General features: G+C 50.3%; 1 protein-coding gene across 5 annotated transcripts in view; it reads right to left on the bottom strand.

Annotated features, from left to right (window-relative positions):
- Nucleotides 1-23,860, bottom strand: part of uggt2 (UDP-glucose glycoprotein glucosyltransferase 2) — a 625,263-nt gene that overhangs the window by 579,512 nt on the left and 21,891 nt on the right. For all 5 annotated transcript variants that reach the window (XM_038817830.1, XM_038817832.1, XM_038817829.1 and 2 more), the window contains one exon: nt 17,138-17,268. In XM_038817830.1, coding sequence (XP_038673758.1) covers nt 17,138-17,259 — 122 coding nt within the window. In that variant the 5' untranslated portion in view covers nt 17,260-17,268. The remainder of the gene's footprint in view (nt 1-17,137; nt 17,269-23,860) is intronic.

The following is a 23,860-nucleotide window of genomic DNA, read 5'->3' as shown; positions in this document are numbered from 1 at the left end:
GCTGCTGTGCTCCTTCCAGGAACTAAAAGCTGAGATCCTGGAGCCGTTGAGGGCATCGCTGGACAGGCTCGGGGCGACTCAGACGGCGGAGATTCGGGAGCTGCAGCAAAAGGCTTCGGAGAACGAGGACAAACTCCTCGGCCTGGCGGTGAAGGTGGAGGCGCACGAGGCGCTTCACAAGAAATGAATGGCAAGGATGGAGGAGATGGAGAACCGCTCCCGCCGGGAGAATCTGCGGATTTTGGGCCCCCCGGAGGGGCTGGAAGGTTCGGATTTGGGGGCCTACGTGGTCCTGATGCTGAACTCGCTGATGGGCGCGGGGTCGTTCTGGGGACCCCTGGAGCTGGAGTGCCCATCGGGTGTGGCTGCGGAAGCCCGGGCCGAATGAGCCACCCAGGGCGGTGCTGGTCCGATTGCAACGCTTGGTCGACCGTGAGTGTGTGCTTCGTTGGGCGAAGAGGGAGAGGAGTAGTAAATGGGAGAATACGGAGATCAGGATCTACCAGGACTGGAGCACGGAGGTGGCAAAGAGAAGGGCTGGGTTTAACCGGGTGAAGGCAGTGCTCCACAAGAAGGGTTCAAGTTTGGCCTGTTACAGCCGGCACGCCTGTGGGTCACTTATAAAGACCGCCAACTTTATTTTGACTCCCCGGAGGAGGCCTGGACTTTTGTCCAGGCAGAGAAGCTGGACTTGAACTGAGGACTGGGGGCTGGGGAATGTTGTACACAGCCCAGAGGCTTTGTCGTCCTCGATATCCTATCGCTCTTTTTGGTTCTATTGGACGATGTTTTTTTTTGCTGTCTTGCCTTTTCTTTTCTGCTTTTCGGGACTGTTATCTGTTTACGTGGGTGTTTTATCATATCATGTTGGGATTTTTATTATTTCACCGGTTGCGGGTTTGGGTGGGGTTCGCGGCCCTGTCGGGTCATGTGCCTGTCTTCCCGCGTTTTGGGTCGGGGGGGGCGGGGCTTCGGATGGGGGGCGCGCAGGCCTCTCTCCCGCGCTGGAGAAGCAGGGGGCGGGGTCAGCATTGGCGGAATGGTTGGGGGACACTGGGGAGGGTAATTGGGGTGGCAGGAGCAGCCGGGGTCAGCAGGAGTCGGCTGACTTACGGAAGTACAATGACCGGAGTTACGCAGCTAGGGATGGGGGGGGTTGGGGGGGTGTACACCGGGTTGCTGCTGGAATGGCCAAGAAGGAGCTGGAGCGTGCAGAGGGGGTCGGGATGGGGGTCTGTCCCTGCGGATTACAGAAGGGTGATGGCTAGTCGACGGGGGAGGGGGGCAGGTGGCCCTCCGATCCGGCTGATCACCTGGAATGTGAGGGGACTGAATGGGCCGGTCAAACGGTCCCGCGTGTTCGCGCACCTGAGGGGGCTGAGGGCGGACATGGCTATGCTTCAGGAGACGCGCCTGAAGGTGGCGGATCAGGTTAGGTTGAGGAAGGGGTGGGTGGGCCAAGTGTTTCATTCGGGGCTGGATGCAAAAAACCGGGGGGTGGCGATCCTGGTGGGGAAGAGGGTGTTGTTTGAGGTGTCGAGTGTGGTGGCAGACAGCAGCGGGAGGTATATGATGGTGAGCGGCAAGCTGCAAGGGGAGCGGGTGGTGCTGGTCAATGTATATGCCCCGAATTGGGATGATGCGGGTTTCATGCGGCGCATGTTGGGACGGATTCCAGATTTGGAGGTGGGGGGCCTGATGATGGGAGGGGATTTCAACATGGTGCTGGATCCGCCACTGGATCGATCCAGTTCCAGGGCGGGTAGAAGGCCTGCTGAGGGGGTTTATGGACCAGATGGGAGGGGTGGATCCTTGGAGGTTCGCGAGGCCAAGGGCCAGGGTATTTTCATACTTCTCCCATGTGCATAAGGCCTACTCCCGGATCGATTTCTTTGTTTTGAGTAGGGCGCTGATTGCGGGGGAAGTAGACGCTGAGTACTCGGCGATAGCCATTTCTGACCATGCCCCGCACTGAGTGGACCTCGAGCTGGGGGAGGAGGGAGACTAGCGCCCGTTATGGCGCTTGGAGATGGGGCTGCAGGCGGACGACGATGTGAGGGGGCGGTTCGAGAATGCATCGAGAGGTACCTGGAGGCCAACGATAATGGGGAGGTCCGAGTGGGGACGGTCTGGGAGGCACTGAAGGCGGTGGTTCGGGGGGAGGTGATCTCCATTCGGGTCCACAGGGAGAGAGGGGAGCAGAGAGAAAGGGAGAGATTGGTGGGGGAGATGGTGAGGGTGGACAGGAGGTACACGGAGGCCCCGGAGGAGGGATTGCTGAGGGAGCGGCGCAGCCTTCGTGCTGAGTTCGACTTGTTGACCACCAGAAAGGTGGAGGCTCAATGGAGAAAGGCTCAGGGCGCGGTTTACGAGTATGGGGAGAAGGCGAGTAGGATGCTGGCACACCAGCTCTGTTAGCGGGATGCGGCTAGGGAGATTGGTGGAGTTAATGACCGGGGAGGAAATGTGATGCGGAGGGGGGTAGACATTAATGGGGTCTTCAGGAACTTTTATGAGAGATTATATCGGTCCGAAGGGGGGGATGGGGCACTTTTTGGACCGGCTGAGATTCCCAAGGGTGGAGGAGGGACGGGTGGAGGGTCTGGGGGCGCCAGTTGAGCTTGAGGAGCTGGTTAAAGGGATAGGGAACATGCAGTCGGGGAAGGCGCCGGGGTCGGATGGGTTCCTGGTTGAATTTTACAAGGCGTATGCAGACCTGCTGGGCCCCCTGTTGGTTAGGACCTTCAACGAGGTGAGGGAGGGGGGGGGCTTTGCCCCTGACGATATCTCGGGCGCTGATCTCCTTGATCCTTAAGCGAGACAAGGATCCCCTGCAGTGTGGGTCATACAGGCCGATCTCACTCCTGAATGTGGACGCCAAGTTGTTGGCAAAGATCTTAGCCACGAGGATAGAAAATTGTGTGCCACAGGTTATCCACGAGGATCAAATGGGGTTTGTGAAGGGGAGGCAGCTGAACACTAATATATGGAGGCTCTTGAACGTTATAATGATGCCAATGGTGGAAAGGGAGGCAGAGATAGTGGTGGCGCTAGATGCGGAGAAGGCCTTTGATAGGGTCGAGTGGGGGTACTTGTGGGAGGTGATGGAAAGGTTCGGGTCTGGGGAGGGGTTTGTCAGTTGGGTGAGGCTGTTGTATGAGGCCCCGATGGCGAGTGTGGCCACGAATAAGACGAGGTCGGAGTATTTTCGACTATACCGAGGGATGAGGCAGGGGTGTCCCCTGTCCCCCCTACTTTTTGCGCTGGCAATTGAACCCCTGGCTATGGCGCTGAGGGAGTCGGAGGATTGGAGGGAGCTGGTCTAGGGTGGGGAGGAGCACCGAGTGTCGCTCTATGCGGACGACCTATTGTTGTATGTGGCAGACCCGATGGGGGGAATGCCGGTGGTGATGGGGATTCTCTGGGAATTTGGGGATTTCTCAGGGTATAAGCTTAACTTTGGGAAAAGCGAGCTGTTTGTGGTACACCCAGGGGACCAGGAGGGGAGGATTGGGAGGCTCCCACTGAAAAGGGCGGAGAGGAGCTTCAGGTACTTGGGGGTTCAGGTGGCCAGGAGCTGGGGGCCTTGCAAAAACTAAACCTCACAAGGCTGGTGGAGCAAATGGAGGAGGAGTTTAAGAGGTGGGGCATGCTGCAGCTGTCTTTGGCGGGTAGGGTGCAGTCAGTCAAGATGACGGTGCTCCCGAGGTTTCTGTTCCAGTGCCTTCCCATCCTTATCCCGAAGGCCTTTTTCAGGCAGGTTAACAGGAGCATTACGGGGCACACGGGACTCCAAGGGTGAGACGGGTGTTCTTGGAGCGGGGCAGGGATGGGGGGGGCTGACGTTGCCCAATCTCTGTGGGTATTATTGGGCTGCCAACGCAGCGATGGTGCGTAAGTGGGTAATGGAAAGGGAGGTGGCAGCATGGAAGAGGATGGAGATGGCATCCTGTGTGGGTACGAGACTGGAAGCGCTGGCAACGGCACCGCTGCCGCTCCCTCCGACAAGGTATACCACAAGCCCGTTGGTGGCAGCTACCCTCAAGATTTGGGGGAAATGGAGGTGGCACAGGGGGGACGTGGGGGGCTCGATGGGGTCCCCGATACGGGGGAACCACCAGTTTGTTCCGGGGAGAATTGATGGTGGGTTCCTGAGTTGGCACAGGGCAGGTGTCAGGAGGCTGGGGGACCTGTTCATAGACGGGAAGTTTGCGAGCCTGGGTGAGCTGGAGGGGAAGTTTGGGCTTCCCCCGGGGAACACCTTTAGGTACATGCAGGTAAGGGCGTTTGTCAGGCGGCAGATGGCGGGGTTCCCTCTGCTGCCGCCGCGTGAGATCCAGGACAGGGTGCTCTCAGGGGTGTGGGTTGGAGAGGGGAGGATCTCGGAAGTGTGCCAAGTGATGCAGGACGTAGACGAGGCCTCGGTGGAGGAGCTGAAAGATAAATGGGAGGAGGAGCTGGGTGAGGAGATTGAGGAGGGGACGTGGGCGGAGGCCCTAGAAAGGGTGAACTCCTCTTCGTGTGCGAGGCTTAGCCTCATACAGTTTAAGGTACTGCATAGGGCTCATATGACCGGGGCAAGGATGAGCCGGTTTTTTGGGACCGAGGACAGGTGTATTAGGTGCTCAGGGAGCCCAGCAAACCATGTCCACATGTTCTGGGCATGCCCAGCGCTGGGGGAATTTTGGAAGGCTGTAGCAAGGACGGTATTGAGGGTGGTAGGATCCAGGGTCGATCCAGGCTGGGCACTCGCAATATTTGGGATTGCAGTGGAGCCGGGAGTGCAGAAGGCGAAAGAGGCCGGTGTTCTGGCCTTTGCCTCCCTAGTAGCCTGGTGGAGGATTCTTCTTCAGTGGAAGGATGCGAGGCCCCCAAGCGTGGAGGCCTGGGTCAACGATATGGCAGGGTTTATTAAATTGGAGAGGGTGAAATTAGCCCTAAGGGGGTCAGTGCAGCGGTTTTTCAGGAGATGGCAACCGCTTCTAGATCTCCTGGCAGAACGGTAAAAACAAAAGTCCAGCAGCAGCAGAAAAGAGTCTGCACCGGCTCTTGGAAAGAGCACCCCTCCCAAGCCCACACTTCCACCCTATCCCCATAACCCAGTAACCTCACCCAACACTAAAGGCAATTTTGCGCACTAAGGGCAATTTATCATGGCCAATCCACCTAACCTGCACATCTTTGGACTGTGGGGGGAAACCGGAGCACCCGGAGGAAACCCACACACAAATGGGGAGTACGTGCAGACTCCGCACAGACAGCGACCCAAGCCGGGAATCGAACCTGGGACCCTAGAGCTGTTAAGCAATTGTGCTAACCACTTTGCTACCTCTGACATCCCTCCTATATCTTGCACCATGAACATTATAGTTATGCCCCCTTGCAACAGCTACATCCACCCAAGGAAAAAGTCTCTAAACGTCCACTCCATCTATCCCTCTCATCATCTTATACACCTCAATTAAGTCACCTCTCATCCTCCTTCGCTCCAGTGAGAAAAGCCCTAGCTCCCTCAACCTTTCCTCATAAGACCTACCCTCCAATCCAGGCAGCATCCTGGTAATCTCCTTTGCACCCTTTCCAATGCTTCCACATCCTTCCTATAATGAGGTGACCAGAACTGCACACAATATTCCAAATGTGATCTCACCAAGGTCTTGTACAGATATAATTGAGCAGCATAATCGCACAGCTCTTAAACTCAATCCCCCTGTTAATAAATGCAACACACTATAGGCTTTCTTCACGGCTCTATCCACTTGGGTGGGACCTTTCAGAGATTTATGGACATGAACTCCAAGATCTCTCTGCTCCTCCACATTCTTCAAATCCCTACCATTAACCCTATAATCCACATTCAAATTTGTCCCACTTATCAGGGTTAAACTCCATCTGCCACTTTTCAGCCCAGCTCTGCATCCTATCAGGGGGCAGCAGGGTAGCATGGTGGTTAGCATAAATGCTTCACAGCTCCAGGGTCCCAGGTTCGATTCCCGGCTGGGTCACTGTCTGTGTGGAGTCTGCACGTCCTCCCCCTGTGTGCGTGGGTTTCCTCCGGGTGCTCCGGTTTCCTCCCACAGTCCAAAGATGTGCGGGTTAGGTGGATTGGCCATGCTAAATTGCCCGTAGTGTCCTAATAAAAAAAGTAAGGTTAAGGGGGGGTTGTTGGGTTACGGGTATAGGGTGGATACGTGGGTTTGAGTAGGGTGATCATGGCTCGGCACAACATTGAGGGCCGAAGGGCCTGTTCTGTGCTGTACTGTTCTATGTTCTATGTTCTATGTCTCTTTGCAGCCTACAACAGCCCTCCACATTATCCACTACTCCACCAATCTTGGTGTCATCAGCAAATTTACTAACCCAACCTTCAACTCCATCATCCAAGTCATTGATAAAAATCACAAATAGCAGAGGACCCAGCAGTAATCCATGTGTTACACCACTGGTGACTGGGCTCCAGGATACCATCTACCACCACCCGTTGTCTTCAACGTGATAGCCAGTTACTGATCCAATCGGCCAAATTTCCCTCTGTGCCATGCCTCCTTACTTTCTGCATGAGCCGACCATGGGGCACCTTATCAAACTCCTTACTAAAATCCATGTATACGAACGGCATCAACTATGTACTTAGTTACCTCCTCAAAGAATACAATCAAACTTTTGAGGCAAGACTTACCCCTCACAAATCCGTGCTGACTATCCTGGATTAAGCTGTATCTTTCCAAATGATCATAAATCCTATCCCTCAGGACCCTTTCCAATAATTTACCTATGACCGAAGTGAGATTAACCAGCCTATAATTCCCAGGGTTATACCTATTCCCTTTCTTGAACAAGGGGACAGCATTCGACTCTCTCCAGTCTTCTGGCACTATTCCTGTAGACAGTGAGAGCATAAAGATCAAAGCCAAAGGCTCTGCAATCTCGCCTTCCAAAGAATCCTAGGATATATCCCATCAGGCCCAAGCGACTTATCTATCCTCGGGCTTCTCAAAATTTCGAACACATCTTCCTTCCGAATATCTACCTCCTCCAGCCTACCAGCCAGTATTGCCCTATCCTCCTCAACAACACCCCACTCCTTTGTGGACACTGAAGAAAAGTATTCATTTAGGGCCTCTCCTATATCTTCATACTCCATGCACACGTTCCCACTACTGTCCTTGACTGGCCTTAACTTCACATTGGTCATTTTTTTTATTCCTCACATAAAAGTGGAAAAAGCCTTGGGGTTTCCTTGATCCAACCCGCCAAGGACTTCTCGTGCCCCTTCCTAGCTCTCCTAAGCCCTTTCTTGAGCTCCTTCCTAGCTATCTTGTATCCCTCAAGTGCCCGAACTGAACCTTGTTTTCTCATCCTTACAAAAGCCCCCTTCTTCCTCTTGACAAGAAATTCAACCTCTTTTGTAAACCATGGTTCCCTCACTCGACCATTTCCTCCCTGTCCGACAGGGACATACATATCAAGGACATGCAGGATTTGCTCCTTAAACAAGCTCCACATCTCAATTGTGCCTATCGCTGACAGTTCCTGTTTCCATCTTATGCTCCCCAATTCTTGCCTAATCACATCGTAATTACCCTTCTCCCAGTTATAAACCTTGCCCTGCCGTATGTTCCTATCCCTCTCCACTGCTATCGTGAAAGTCACCGAGTTGCGGCCACACATCTCCAAAGTGCTCTCCCACAACTAAATCTAACACTTGGCCCGGTTCATCACCCAGCACCAAATCCAATGTGCCTTTTGTCGTTCTATCCACAAATTGTGTGAGGAAACCCTCCTGCACACACTGGATAAAAACAGCCCCATCCAAACTATTCAAATTATAGTGGTTCCAATCAATATTTGGAACGTTCTTTTTTTAATTATTTTTTATTCAAAATGTTTGTCAAAAACATAATTTTTGCATAACAGTGCGCAACCATTAACATAACAAAATGAAATAAAAGTTAACCATATATACAAATAAAAGAACAATACAACATATCGATTCCAACCCCCCCCCCCCCCCCCCCCCCGGGATGCTGCTGCTGCTGAACATTACTGCTCTCCTAGAAAGTCGAGGAACGGCTGCCACCTCAGAGAGAACCCCGCCATGGACCCTCTCAAGGCAAACTTTATTTTCTCGAGACTGAGAAACCCAGCCATGTCACTAACCCAGGTCTCTACACTCGGGGGGCTTCGAGTCCCTCCACATTAAGAGGATCTGTCTCCAGGGTAGCAGGGAGGCAAAGGCCAGGACGTCGGCCTCTTTCACTCCCTGCACTCCCGGATCGTCTGACCAAAGATCGCGATCTCTGGAATTGGCACCACCCATGTGTCTAAGATCTTGGACATTGCCTTAACAAAACCCTGCCAGAATCCCTCAAGAGCCGGGCATGCCCAGAACATATGGACATGGTCTGCAGGGCTTCCAGCACACCTCGCACATTTATCCTCAACCCCAAAGAGCTTGCTGTTCCTGGTTGCCATCATGTGTGCCCGGTGGACCACATTAAAAACTGGATTAAGCTAAACCTGGTACATGATGAGGAGGAATTGACCCTGTTTAGGGCATCTGCACACAGGCCCACATCTGGCTCCCCGCCTAGCTCCTCCTCCCATTTGCCCTGAAGTTCCTGGTAGATGTCCAACACCTTCCCCTCCCCTACCCAGGTGCCGGAGACCACCCTATTCTATATCCTGCGTGGGGGTGGCAGTGAAAATTACACCACCTGTTTTCTGAGGAAGGCGCGTACCTGAAGGTATCTAAAAGTATTTCCAGCGGGCAAACTGAATGTCTCCTCCAGCTCTTTCAGGCTGGGAAAGGCCCCATCTATAAACAGGTCCTCCATTCTTTTAATGCCTGCCATATGCCAGCTTTGAAACCCTCCATCTATCTTGCCTGGGCCAAATCTGTGATTGTTGCGTATCGGGGTCCAGACTGAGCCTCCCTCACCCCCCTCTGCCTTCTCCACTGACCCCAGATCTTTAATGCCACCACCACTACCAGACTGGAGGAGTACCGGGCCGGCGATAACGGCAGAGGTGCCGTTACAAGTGCCCCTGGGCTGGTACCTTTGCATGAGGCCGCCTCTAACCGGTCCCCCGTCGACCCCTCCCCCAATTCCCATTTCCTAATCATGGCTATGTTGGCCGCCCCCAGAATGTATCTGCAAACATTCGGCAGGAAATACTACCACCCCCACACCCCCACCCCCGACTGCGCTCTAGATACAGTCTCTTTACTCATGAGGTCTTGTTTGCCCATAACGAATCCAGAGATGATCTTGTTCACGCCGCTTAAAGAAGGACTTAGGGATGAAGATGGGGAGGCACTGGAAGACAAACAGGAATCTGTGGAGAACCGTCATCTTAACGGTCTGCACCCTCCCGCTAAAGTTAGCGGGAGCATGTCCCACCTTTTGAAGTCCCTCTCCATCTGCTCTACCAGCCGAGATAGATTAAGCTTGTGGAGGGCATCCCACTTTCGAGCCACCTGTATCCCTAGGTACCGGAAGCTCGTCTTGACCATCTTCAGCAGAAGCTCTCCCAGTCCCTTTTCCTGCCCCTTAGCTTGGATCACAAACATCTCGCTTTTCTTCTCATTTAGTTTGTAGAGAAATTGCCAAAGTCCCTCAGAATCTGCATGACCTCCACAAGCCCCTCTCGTGGTTCCGAGATGTACAGGAGCAGGTCATCCACGTAAAGCGAGACCCGATACTCCTCCCCCTCCCCGAACTAGCCACCGCCATTTCCTTGACGTCCGCAGCGCTATGGCCAGCGGCTCCATCACTAGGGCGAATAATAACGGGTAGAGGGGGCACCACTGCTTCGTCCCCCGGTGTAGCCTAAAGTCTTCCGACTTCACCTTCTTCGTGCACACATTTGCCACAGGGGCCTGGTAGAGTAGCTGGACCCAATCTATGGATGCCTCACCAAACCCGAACCATCTTAGTGCCTCCCACAAGTACTCCCATTCCACCCGGTCAAAGGCTTTCTCTGCGTCCATCGCCGTCACACCTTCTGCCTCCCCTCCCTCTGAGAGCATCATGCTGATGTTTAGGAGCTTACGTGGAGTTCAATTGTCTGCCCTTGACGAAGCCTGTCTGATCCTCCCCTATCACCCAGGGACACAGTCCTCAATTCTAGCAGCCAGAATCTTGGCCAGCAGTTTGGCATCTACGTTCAGGAGTGATATCGGTCTATAAGATCCACACTGTAGCGGATCTTTCTCTCGTTTGAGGATGAGTGAAATCGGAGCCTGTGACATTGTTGGGGGGAGGGTCCCTCTCTCTTTGGCCTCATTAAAGGTCCTTAGTAGGACTGGGCACAGTAGTTCCGAAAATTTCTTGTAGAATTCTTCAGGGTAGCCGTCCGGCCCCAGGGCCCTGCCCGACTGCATGTTACCTAGCACCTTTACCATCTCCTCCAGGTATATCGGGGGCCCCAGTCCCTCCACCAGATCCTCTCCCACCTTTGGAAACCTCAATTGGTCCATGAACTGCTTCATCCCTCCCCTCCCGGCAGGGGCTCTGACTCATACAATTTACCGTAGAGCACCCTAAAAAATATGACTGTGTTGCCCTCCATATCCCGCATTTCCCCAATTTCCTTGGCCGCCTTCCTCTTGCGAAGGTACTGCGCCAGCATTCTACTCGCTTTCTCCCCGCATTCGTAGACAGCCCCTTTGGCCTTCCTCAGCTGTCCTACCACCTTCCTTTGGTCAGCAGGTCGAATTCCGCCTCCAGCCTCCGGCGCTCTTTCAGTAGCCCAGTCACGTAGTTCTCCGCCTAACTCCTGTCTACTCGGAGTATCTCCTCAACCAGCCTTTCTCTCTCCGCTCTTTCTTCTCTCGATGGGATCTGATAGAGATTAACTCCCCTCTAATAACTGCCTTCAGGACCTCCCACACCGTGGACGCTGCTACCTCCCCCGTATCGTTAGTTTCCAGGTAATTTTTGATGTTCCTCCTTATCCGCCCACAAACCTCGTCGTCTGCCAGCAGCCCTCTAGCCTCCATAGTGGGGGCTGACCTCTCTCCACCCAGTGTGGAACATGATCGGAGACTGCAATGGCCGAATATTCTGTCCCCTCCACCCTGGGGATCAACGCCCTGCTCATCACAAAGAAATCTCTGCGGGAGTAGACTTTGTGGACATGGGAAAAAAAAGAACTCCTTCGCCCTCGGTCGGGCGAAACTCCACGGGTCAACGCCCCCCTACCTGTTCCATGAATCCCCTCAGTTCTTTAGCCGCCGCTGGTCGCTTCCCCGACCTGGGGTTTGACCGGTTCAGTACAGGGTCTATGACTGTGTTAAAATCACCCCCCATAATCAGATTGTGTGAGTCTAAGTCCGGAATTTTACCCAGCATGCATTTCATAAATTCCATCCCAGTTTGGGGCGTAAACGCTCACTAGCACCACCCGAGTCTCCTGCAGCTTCCCGCTAACCATTATGTATCTGCCCTCCTTGTCAGCCACAATATTCCCTGCCTCAAAAACCACCCGTTTGCTGACCAGGATTGCTACTCCTCTGGTCTTCGAATCCAGCCCCGAATGGAACACCTGGCCCACCCACCCTTTTCTCAATCTTGTTTGGTCCGCAAGTTTTAGGTGCGTCTCCTGAAGCATGGCTACGTCTGCCTTTAACTGCTTTAAGTGCGAGAACACGCAAGCCCTCTTGACCACACGGTAGCATTGTGGATAGCACAATCGCTTCACAGCTCCAGGGTCCCAGGTTCGATTCCGGGTTGGGTCACTGTCTGTGCGGAGTCTGCACATCCTCCCTGTGTGTGCGTGGGTTTCCTCCGGGTGCTCCGGTTTCCTCCCACAGTCCAAAGATGTGCAAGTTAGGTGGATTGGACATGATAAATTGCCCTTAGTGTCCAAAATTGCCCTTAGTGTTGGGTGCAGACTCGATGGGCCGAATAGCCTCCTTCTGCACTGTAAATTCTATGATATCTATGATAAATTCTATGACCGGCCCATTCAGGCCCCGCACATTCCACGAGATCAGCCTGGATCCCCCTAACTCCCACCCTCTCACCTGCCGATTAGCCATCTCCCTTTTTCGGTCAGCCACGAGCCTGCGTCTCCCGCTTACTCGAACCCTCCCATTGGGCCCCCACGACTCTCCCTCTGTTCCCCCATGTTGGCTCCTTTTCTTTCAGCAAAGCAGCATCCCCCCCCCGCCCCCCAAGTCAAGCACCTGCTTGACACTGGCTCTCCCCCCATTACGCTTCCGTGAATCAGCTGACCCATGCTGACCCCGGCCGCTCCTGCCTCTGTCTCCGATTATTCAGATGCCTCGTTTTTTTCGGGCCCCTCACTCCCTGTGGAAAGCCCAGCTTATCTGCTTCAACGGCCCCCAAAGAACATTTCCTGCCCCCCTCTCCCCAGGAAACAAACAACAAACCCCGGGCACAAACCGACCCTGCAAAAAAGAAACGGCTCCTGCCACCAGGAGAGCAGTCCTTCGTGTAGGGCCCCTCTCCTCCCTGTGCGGCCGAGCTCAGCAAAAGCCGAAAAACATGGCCGAAGACACATGGAAGAAACAAAAATAAGAGGGCACAATATAATGTCGCTCCCTCCGGCTACTCAGCAATTACCATCCCCACAGAGTAACGTTCCAAATTTACTGACCCACCCTCTAGCCCCCTCCTTCAAGTAATTGATAAAAATCACCGCTGGTAACTCACAAATTTGACTGAATTCTTTGAGGAGGTAACTAGTGTGTAGATGAAAGTAGAGCAGTTGATGTTGTTTACATGGATTTTAGTAAAGCGTTTGATAAGGTTCCCCATGGTCGGTTTATGAAGAAAGTAAGGAGGCATGGGATAGTGGAAAATTTGGCCAATTGGCTAAGTAACTGGCTATCACATAGAAGACAGAGAGGGTGGTGGTGGATGGAAAGTTTTCAGACTGGAGATCAGTTACCAGCGGTGTACGACAAGGATCAGTGCTGGGTCCTCTGCTATTTGTGATTTTTATCAATGACTTGGAGGAGAGGGCTGAAGGGTGGGTCAGTAAATTTGCTGATGACACCAAGATTGGTAAAGTAGTGGATAATGTGGAGGGCTGTTGTAGGCTGCAAAGAGACATTGATAGGATGCAGAGCTGGGCTGAAAAATGGCAGATGAAGTTTAACCCTGATAAGTGGGAGGTGATTCATTTTGGTACAAAATATTTGAATGCGGATTACAGGGTCAACGGCAGGGTTCTGAGGAATGTGGAGGAACAGAGAGATCTTGGGGTTAATGTTCACAGATCTCTGAAGGTTGCCACTCAAGTGGATAGAGCTATGAAGAAGGCCTATAGTGTGTTGGCGTTTATTAACAGGGGGCTTGAGTTTAAGAGCCGTGGGGTTATGCTGCAACTGTACATGACCCTGGTGAGACCACATTTGGAGTATTGTGTGCAGTTCTGGTCACCTCACTATAGGAAGAATGTGGAAGCATTGGAAAGGGTGCAAAGGAGATTTACCATGATGCTGCCTGGTTTGCAGGGTAGGTCTTATGAGGAAAGGTTGAGGGAGCTAGGGCTTTTCTCTTTGGAGCGGAGGAGGATGAGAGGTGATTTAATAGAGGTTTATAAGATGTTGAGGGGGATAGATAGTGTGGATGTTCAGAGACTATTTCCGCGGGTGGATGTAGCTGTTACAAGGTAGCATAACTATAAGATTCAGGGTGGGAGATATAGGAGATGTCAGAGGTAGGTTCTTTACTCAGAGAGTGGTTAGGGTGTGGAATGGACTGCCTGCTGTGATAGTGGAGTCGGACACTTTAGGGACTTTCATGCGGTTATTGGATACGAGCACACCAGAATGACAGGGTGTGGGATCGCTGGATCTTGGTTTCGGACAATGCTCAGCACAATACCGAGGGCTGAAGGGCCTGTTCTGTGCTGTACTGTTTCCTGTTCTGTGCTGTACTGTTCTGTGTTCTATGTCCCAGTGTGGCTGTCCTTTAGGTTGAGTCCAACTTTTCTTGCTTGATAAAGTTCCACGCCTCGTCCAGTGTATCAAAGTAATGGTGGTGATACCTTGATACGTGACCCACAGCCTCGCCGGATGCAACTTCACCTTTTTACTGTGGAGGGCCGCCTTAGCCTGGCTGAATCCAGCGCGCCTCTTGGCCAGTTCTGCTCCAAGGTCCTGGCACATGCGGATTACACCTTTTACCCACCTGCTGCTCCGCTCCTTTTTAGCCCATCGCAGGACTCGTTCCTTATCCGAGAAGCGGTGGAACCGTACCACCATGGCCCTCGGCGGTTCATTCGTTTTGCGCCTCCTTGCAAGGACTCTGTGTGCCCCATCCAGTTCCAGAGGCCGAGGGAATGCTCCTGACCCCATCAGGGTCACCAGTGACGTGGTCGCGAATGCGCTCGCATCTAACCCCTCCGCACCTCAGGTAGGCCCAGAATGCGCAGGTTTTGCCTCTTGGACCTGTTTTCAAGGTCTTCCAGCCTCTCCTGGCCCCTTTTATGTGGGGCGCCGTGCGCCTCCACCCTGACAGCCAGGCCCAGTATCTCGTTCTCATTATCTGAGACCTTTTTCTCAATTTCCTTGATCACCTTCTCCTGCAGTTTCTGGGTCTCAACCATTTTCTCCATTGAGGCCTTCATTGGGGCCAGCATCGCCATTTTCAGGTCAGCAAAGCAACTTCTAAGGAACTCCTGCTGTTCCCGCGACTACTGGGCCTGATCCGAGCCGGCCATTTTCTGTTACCGCGCCCGTTCTTGCCGCTTCTCGTTGCTCATTTGTTTGGCCGTCCTGCTCCTGGTCCCCTCCATAAACGCCTGTGGGGAGCCTTCTAGCGCCGTTTGTCTGCCGATTTGTGCCGTAAAGGGGCCGTCAAAGCTCTTTGAAAGGGCCCGTTGGTCCGTTAGCGGCGGAAGCTGCCGAAAACGCGACCTACCCACACATGCAAGTCAATATTTGGAAAGTTAAAGTCATCCATGACAACTACCCTGTGACTACCACACCTATCCAAAATCTGCATTGCAATCTTTTCCTCCACATCTCAGTTACTGTTTGGGGGCCTATAGAAAACTCCTAACAAAGTGACCACTACTTTCCAATTCTAACTTCAGCCCACACGACCTCAGTAGACAGATCCTACTCAAACTGCCTTTCTGCAGCCATTATACTCTCCTTGATTAACAATGCAACTCCTCCACCTCTTTTATTACTTTCCCTAATCTTACTGAAACATCTAAACCCCGGACATCATAGTCCCAGGTACTAATCCATGCTTCAAGTTCACCAACCTTATTCCTGAAACTCCTCACATTGAAGGAGACACACTTCAGACCACGTTCATGTCTGCAGGTCCACTCTTGTGACCTTGGTACCTTCCTCAGTACTGCACTACCCTCAACTTCCTGAACTCCAGCAAAGTTATCTTTTGGGCTACAAATCAGTCTCCCATCCCCCTGCCAAATTAGTTTAGACCAACCGAAGAGCTGTAGCAAATTTCCCTCCCACGATATTGGTGCCCCTCTGGTTCAGGTGTAACCCGTCCTGTTTGTCCCACCATCCCCAGAATGTGCTCCAATTATCCAAGTAACTGAAACCCTCCCTCCAACACCATCCCTGTAGCCACGTGTTTAACTGCACTCTCTCCCTATTCCTCACCTCGCTAGAACGTAGCTAGCACGTGGGTTTAGAGGAATTGGAGGGGGACTATGAGCTGCCCAGTGGGAATGGGTTCCGATATTTAAATGTACAGGATTCTGTGCGGGAGCAAGTGCCGTCCTTTCCCGATCTGTTGCCCCCGGGAATACAGGATAAATCGGTATCGAAAGCAATAGTGGGTGAGAGTAAGGTAGCCAAGATTTACAAGAAGCTAATGCATTGGGAGGGAGCCCCGGTAGGGGAAGTCAAACGGACGTTGGGGGGTGGGGGGGGGGGGGGGGGGGGGGGGGGGAGGCTTGGTCGTGTGAAAGGTTTAGCCTTATCTAGTTTAAGGTAGTGCATAGGGCGCATATGACGGTGGCACGGAGGAGTAGGTTCTTTGAGGGGGTGAAGGTCCGGTGTGGGCGGTGCGCGGGGAGGCCCATGAACTATGTTCACAAGTTTTAGGCATGTTCGAAGCTCAAGGGGTTCTGGCAGGGGTTCACAGATGTCCAAGGTACTGAAGGTGAAGGTGGCCCCGAGTCCAGAAATGTCAATATTTGATGAGTCAGAAGATCCAGGAGTCCAGGGGGCGAGAGGGGCTGATGTTTTGGCATTTGCTTTGCTGGTAGTCCGGAGATGGATTTTGCTGAGAGGAGGGACCTGGAGCCTCCAAAGAGCAGCAGGGTAGCAAGGGCAGCAGGGTAGCATAGTGGTTAGCATCAATGCTTCACAGCTCCAGGGTCCCAGGTTCGATTCCCGGCTGGGTCACTGTCTGTGTGGAGTCTGCACGTCCTCCCCCTGTGTGCGTGGGTTTCCTCCGGGTGCTCCGGTTTCCTCCCACAGTCCAAAGATGTGCGGGTTAGGTGGATTGGCCATGCTAAATTGCCCGTAGTGTCCTAAAAAGTAAGGTTAAGGGGGAGTTGTTGGGTTACGGGTATAGGGTGGATACGTGAGTTTGAGTGGGGTGATCATTGCTCGGCACAACATCGAGGGCCGAAGGGCCTGTTCTGTGCTGTACTGTTCTAATTCTAATTCTAAGACGGCGGTGTCTGGGTGAGTGACCTGGCAGAGATCCTGAGGTTAGAGAAAGTTAAGTTCACCTTCAAAGGGTCAGTTGATGAGTTTACCTGAAGATGAAAGCCATTCATTGACCTTTTTCAAGGAAAATTGATGTGTCAAAAGTGTTGGGGGGGTGGGGGGATAAAGGGGTTAGAATGGGAAGGCAGGAGAAGAGGTGGGGAACGCTGGGGAGGTTGGGTTATTTGGATAGTTATTTATTTGTTATGAGGTTTCTGTTCTTACTCTTGTGTTGGTTTCTGCTTAAAGCATATACAAATGCCTTAATAAAAATATTTTTTAAAAGATTTTATTTCTGGAAAAATGTATTCCCTGGGTAAATGTCTGTGTAGACACGATGGGTTAAATTGTCGCCACCTTTGCCTAAACAATTCTGTGAAATCTTGCTCATTTAATTTTAAAGAAGAAGCTTCAGAAAATGTGAAATTTATTGCATACAAAGTCTAAAATTAATCTCACCTTGTCTCCAGCAATAAAGGCATTGATGACCACTTTGCATCTAAACTAGCAGTCACACCTTTTCCAGCTGCACTGGTGTTGCAAAACCTCAAAATAAGGACAATGAATGGCAGTTTCATCATTTTTGGAAGCTGAAAAGAAGAAAAACTGAGTTAACAAGTACAATAATCCTTTATTTTACAGCTGAAATTCAAGGAACACAAAAAAGGATAGAATGTCAATATAAAATAATTAACAGACAAGCAGCGGTTCAATATGTACCATTTCATCAGCTGTCACTAAGATTGTATGAAAGCAATTATGATAATAACATAACCTTCCTGAAGTAATTGTAAACATCACCACGATAATCCTCATCGCGAAGGAGAGATTACACCCAGAAAAAAATCTGGAACTTTAAGTTTCTAAAAAATATAATTCTTCTTAAGAGTAATAAAAGCGTAAATATTTTTCCAATAATACCAGTCTCATTTTTCTCCAAATGAGTTTTCAATCTTTTACGCTAATTATTTATGCGGGAAAAGGGTAAGAAACAATTGGGCTGGATTTTAGCATAATAATATGAGGCATGCCCTTATTAACAATAAGAAAGTTCAGGGCATGAAAGAGATGCACTGTAAGTCGCAAATCTGGAGAACTGGTCATTTATAGAACATAGAACACGATGTTGCGCCGACCTGTGAAACCATCTGAAGCCTATCTGACCTACACTATTCCATTTTCATCCATAGGGACTCACGGTAGCATGGTGGTTAGCATCAATGCTTCACAGCTCCAGGGTCCCAGGTTCGATTCCCGGCTGGGTCACTGTCTGTGTGGAGTCTGCACGTCCTCCCTGTGTGTGCGTGGGTTTCCTCCGGGTGCTCCGGTTTCCTCCCACAGTCCAAAGATGTGCGGGTTAGGTGGATTGGCCATGCTAAATTGCCCGTAGTGTAAGGTTAATGGGGGGGATTGTTGGGATACGGGTTACGTGGGTTTAAGTAGGGTGATCATTGCTCGGCACAACATCGAGGGCCGAAGGGCCTGTTCTGTGCTGTGCTGTTCTATTCTATTCTATGTCTATCCAGTGACCACTTAAATGCCCTTAAATTTGGCGAGTCTACTACTGTTGCAGGCAGGGCGTTCCACACCCCTACTACTCTCTGAGTAAAGAAACTGCCTGTGACATCTGTCCTGTATCTATTGTGTTGTTCCTTGTGTCTTAATAAAGCTCGTAGTCTCAAATGTGGAGAAGATGCTTTATTGTGAATTTGTTCTCTCTTCAGAGCTTTACCTACGGCTACCTCAAGTGCTACTAGCTGGTGTGTCTGTGTCCTGCTACGAGTTCTGCCCTCTGTGAAGTGTGTCCTCACTTCCTGTCCCGGTCTATTTATATGGCTCTCCCGTGCTCCCTCTAGTGTTTGCTCAGTTGTATTGCATCTAGTTAACTTGTGATCACCACATCCCCCTTTTTCTCTTTACATATTTTCTGTACATCGTTAAAGAAAATTATACAAAACAGTTACTTATGATATGCGTATCTATACAAGTGATGGTGCTATTGCACATTTTTTTTACAAAGCCAATGTTTTTATGAGTCCAATCTTAATAAAACATTTATGAGTCCAAACTTGATGAATTTGTTCAGTTTTTTTTTTCTTTTTGTTGTTGATGACGTGTGATATTGATATTGCAACTCCGTTGTGAATGTTGTTGGTGTTCCTTGTTATTTTAAGTACCCAATGCGTCATCCCGAGGTGTTTGCATGGTCACATCACTGATGTTGACTGGCATGGACTTTTTTCTGTGCTTGTGGTATTGATTTATTATCTCATCCGCCTTGGATGCTGGTGTGCTTGCTCGTTCTGGAGCAGATGTGAGTTTGTGCGATTCGTTGTCATCCCATGACATGTTTGTAGTCTTGTCATCGTTTTGCAGTGTGCTGTGGCATTGTCCTTCATGTGCCGAGTAGTACCATTGTGTACAAGTCGTTGTTTCATTGCTGTTGTTTCTGTCGTTCCTGTCTTTGTTGTTTTCGTTGCCGTACTTGTTGCTGTTTTTGTCGTTTCTGTCTTTGGTGTTGTCGCCGTCGTTGTTCCTGACTTTGTTGTTTTCGTTGCCGTTCTTGTTGCTGTTCTTGTCGTTTCTGTCTTTGGTGTTGTCGCTATCTTTGTTCCTGACTTTGTTGTTTTCGTTGCCGTTCTTGTTGTTTCTGTCTCTGTCGTTGTCGCTATCTTTGTGCCTGACTTTGTTGTTTGTCTTGTCGCGCTTCATGTTGCTTTTGTTCTTGCTGTTGTTGTTCTCGTTTCTGCTGTGCTTCTTTTGACTTTTGTTTTTCTTGTTATACTCTATGAGTGTCCCGTGTGGATAATTTGAGTCATTGAGCATTTCGTCTCGAGAGTAGTGCGAATGATCTGATGTTGCATCGGTGCTGGTGACATCAATCATTTGTGGAGGATTTGATTCCTCATCTTTGCTTTCTTAGTGCTCCTCTTCTGGAGTCAAATTCTTCTCGATTTCATTTGACGCGGTGTCTCTGGATTCTTGGTGCTCCGCTTCTGGAGTTAAAATCTTCATGATTTCTGTTGATGTTGTCTCACTGGACTCCAGGTGCTCCTCTTCTGGAGTCAAAATCTGCATGGTTTCTTTTGGCATGGTCTCTCTGGACTCCAGGTGCTCCTCTTCTGGAGTCAACATCTGCATGTTTTCTTTCGGCGCTGTCTCTCTGGACTGTTGGGTGGCCCAACTCTGTGCTTCTGTACAGACAAGCTGAGACCTGTCAGTCTCGCTGTGATCCTGTACGTCGAGTGTGATCACCTTGTCACTGTTTTCGCATGCTGTGGGTAGAGGTACATTGTCTTCTTCTTGTTCATGTGAGCTTGTTAGACTTTCATAGTCTGCTTGTGGTTGCTCAGATACGGCGGGTTGACCTTCATGGTCTTGTTCATGCATGGTGTCAGTGGTTAGATGTACGTTGTCTTCTTCTTGTTCATGTGAGCTTGGTAGACTTTCATAGTCTGCTTGCGGTTGCTCAGATACAGTGGGTTTACCTTCATGGTCTTGTTCATGCATGGTGTTCGCCAGGGAGTGTTTGCTTGCATCCCTTTTGGAGTCTTTCATCACTCGCACTGTGGAGCCTGTCATCGCTCGCTCTGTGGAGTCTTTCTGTGCTCTCTGTGTGGCGTCGTCTTCGTCTTGGGTATTGCTGTCATCCAATGTATCGACGAGCTGCCATGGCATCATGGTGTTGGATTCATCTACCACGAGTAGATTCGTGTTGAGCTTTGCGACCGTGTCGCTGATGCTGTGATAAGCATATCCGACTGACTCAGCTATGTCTGAGTAGTATTCTTCGAAAACCAAATCATCTTTTGTTGTTTCGGAATTCTTTTTGTTCTCTTCACTTTGGGTGGTGCAGACTGCTTTTTCCAGGGTGTTGTGCGAGTTATTTTTAACTGCTGGTTTAAGTTCAGGCGTTTTTCTGTGTTCTTAGGCAAGAAAATTTGCTTTTACCACTTTAAGTGTCTTGTTTTCAATTTTCGGGCATTTCCCTTTTAAGTAGGCGTGGTCGGGATGCTCAGACGTCATGACGCCACGCGTAGGAATGAATTGCGCACGCGCAAATCGGCCTTCCTCCTTCACTGTGCGGTTTTGTGTCCATTGCGCATGCGCAGCTTGCGCATGCGCATAACGATCCGCGACCAAAACTTTTTTAGACTGCGCATGCGCGGCTTGCGCATGCACATACCGATCGGCAACGCGTCCTTTTTTTTAAACTGCGCATGCGCGGCTTCCGGTTCCGGCGCATGCGCAGACGCAATTTGTAGTTTTTTGCTTGCCCGAGACTGCAAAATGTGCTCCGACGCCATTTTATCATGGATTTCAGCGTTTGTTCTTTCTAAAAGTTGTAAGTTACCTTTTCTTTCCGATCTGGACTGGATTTGGCTTTGTGAAAAATTCATGTTATTTCTTCTTTTTGATCTGTACTTTTCATTCGCGATTTCTTGTTCTTTTCGTGATTTTTTAAGTTTTGCATCACTCAGTCTCTGTGCAGTTTGGCCTCTGAGCATGCCTTGCTGTTCAAATTCCTTACAGTACTCTTCAAATTTGTTTAGTATTGTTTGTAAGCTGTTTCTGTCTTCACCTTTTGAGTATTTAAATCCATTATAAACTTTCCTAGCTTCATGTCCTTCGATGAGTATTGCTATTTTAATTTCGTCTGAGGCTGCTGCTGCATCATATGCTATGATACCGAAATCGAACCATTGTTTAAACATTTTCCAGACACTTCTTACATTTCCAGTCGTGTCCAGCTGAAGTGTGAATCCAAGGCACATCCTCCCATCAGCGATGTCTTCCCAAGTCGAATGTCCAGTAGGAGATTTCCATGCCATTTTGTTCTTTCTGTGTCTGCCACTAAGTTGTCCTGTAGTAAGCGTCTGAAGCCACTCCTGGGTACCATGTGTTGTTCCTTGTGTCTTAATAAAGCTCGTAGTCTCAAATGTGGAGAAGATGCTTTATTGTGAATTTGTTCTCTCTTCAGAACTTTACCTACGGCTACCTCAAGTGCTACTAGCTGGTGTGTCTGTGTCCTGCTACGAGTTCTGCCCTCTGTGAAGTGTGTCCTCACTTCCTGTCCCGGTCTATTTATATGGCTCTCCCGTGCTCCCTCTAGTGTTTGCTCAGTTGTATTGCATCTAGGTCATCATTGGCTACAGGAATAGTGCCAGAGGACTGGAGGATAGCAAATGTGGTCCCTTTGTTCAAAAAGGGGAGTAGAGATAACCCCGGTAACTATAGGCCGGTGAGCCTAACGTCTGTGGTGGGTAAGATCTTGGAGAGGATTATAAAAGATATGATTTATAATCATCTAGATAGGAATAATATGATTAGGGATAGTCAGCATGGTTTTGTGAAGGGTAGGTCATGCCTCACAAACCTTATCGAGTTCTTTGAGAAGGTGACTGAACAGGTAGACGAGGGTAGAGCAGTTGATGTGGTGTATATGGATTTTAGTAAAGTGTTTGATAAGGTTCCCCACGGTCGGCTGTTGCAGAAAATACGGAGGCTGGGGATTGAGGGTGAATTAGAGATGTGGATCAGAAATTGGCTAGTTGAAAGAAGACAGAGAGTGGTAGTTGATGGGAAATGTTCAGAATGGAGTTCAGTTACGAGTGGCGTACCACAAGGATCTGTTCTGGGGCCGTTGCTGTTTGTCATTTTTATAAATGACCTAGAGGAGGGCGCAGAAGGATGGGTGAGCAAATTTGCAGACGACACTAAAGTCGGTGGAGTTGTAGACAGTGCGGAAGGATGTTGCAGGTTACAGAGGAACATAGATAAGCTGCAGAGCTGGGCTGAGAGGTGGCAAATGGAGTTTAATGTGGAGAAGTGTGAGGTGATTCACTTTGGAAAGAATAACAGGAATGCGGAATATTTGGCTAATGGTAAAATTCTTGGTAGTGTGGATGAGCAGAGGGATCTCGGTGTCCATGTACATAGATCCCTGAAAGTTGCCACCCAGGTTGATAGGGTTGTGAAGAAGGCCTATGGTGTGTTGGCCTTTATTGGTAGAGGGATTGAGTTCCGGAGCCATGAGGTCATGTTGCAGTTGTACAAAACTCTAGTACGGCCGCATTTGGAGTATTGCGTACAGTTCTGGTCGCCTCATTATAGGAAGGACGTGGAAGCTTTGGAACGGGTGCAGAGGAGATTTACCAGGATGTTGCCTGGTATGGAGGGAAAATCTTATGAGGAAAGGCTGATGGACTTGAGGTTGTTTTCGTTAGAGAGAAGAAGGTTAAGAGGTGACTTAATAGAGGCATACAAAATGATCAGAGGGTTAGATAGGGTGGACAGCGAGAGCCTTCTCCCGCGGATGGGGGTGGCTAGCACGAGGGGACATAGCCTTAAATTGAGGGGTAATAGATATAGGACAGAGGTCAGAGGTGGGTTTTTTACGCAAAGAGTGGTGAGGCCGTGGAGTGCCCTACCTGCAGCAGTAGTGAACTCGCCAACATTGAGGGCATTTAAAAGTTTATTGGATAAGCATATGGATGATAAGGGCATAGTGTAGGTTAGATGGCCTTTAGTTTTTTTCCATGTCGGTGCAACATCGAGGGCCGAAGGGCCTGTACTGCGCTGTATCGTTCTATGTTCTATGTTCTAGTTAACTTGTGATCACCACATCTATCTCCCCTCAATTTAAAGCAATGTCCCCTCATGCTAGCCATCACCATCCGAGGAAAAAGACTCTCACTGTCCACCCTATCTAACCCTCTGACTATCTTATATGTCTCTATTAAGTCACCTCTCAGCCTTCTCCTCTCTAACGAAAACAATCTCAAGTCCCTGAGCCTTTCCTCGTAAGACCTTCCCTCCATACCAGGCAATATCCTAATAAATCTCCTCTGAACCCTTTCCAAAGCTTCCACATCCTTCCTATAATGTGGTGACCAGAACTGCACGCAGTACTCCAGGTGCGGCCGCACCAGAGTTATGTACAGCTGCAGCATGACCTTGTGGCTCCGAAACTCAATCCCCCTGCTGATAAAGGCTAGCACACCATATGCCTTCTTAACAGCCCTATTAACCTGGGTGGCAACTTTCAGGGATTTATGTATCTGGATGCCGAGATCTCTCTGTTCATCTACACTACCAAGAACCTTGCCATTAGCCCAGTACTCTGCAGCCAGTGAGGCATAACCAGATGAGAAACCCGGTTGGGATCTGTTCATCCAGATT

This window comes from Scyliorhinus canicula, chromosome 14 (assembly GCF_902713615.1).
Source record: "Scyliorhinus canicula chromosome 14, sScyCan1.1, whole genome shotgun sequence".
Classification (NCBI taxonomy): Eukaryota; Metazoa; Chordata; class Chondrichthyes; order Carcharhiniformes; family Scyliorhinidae; genus Scyliorhinus; species Scyliorhinus canicula.
This window is presented reverse-complemented; position numbering and strand designations above follow the sequence as displayed.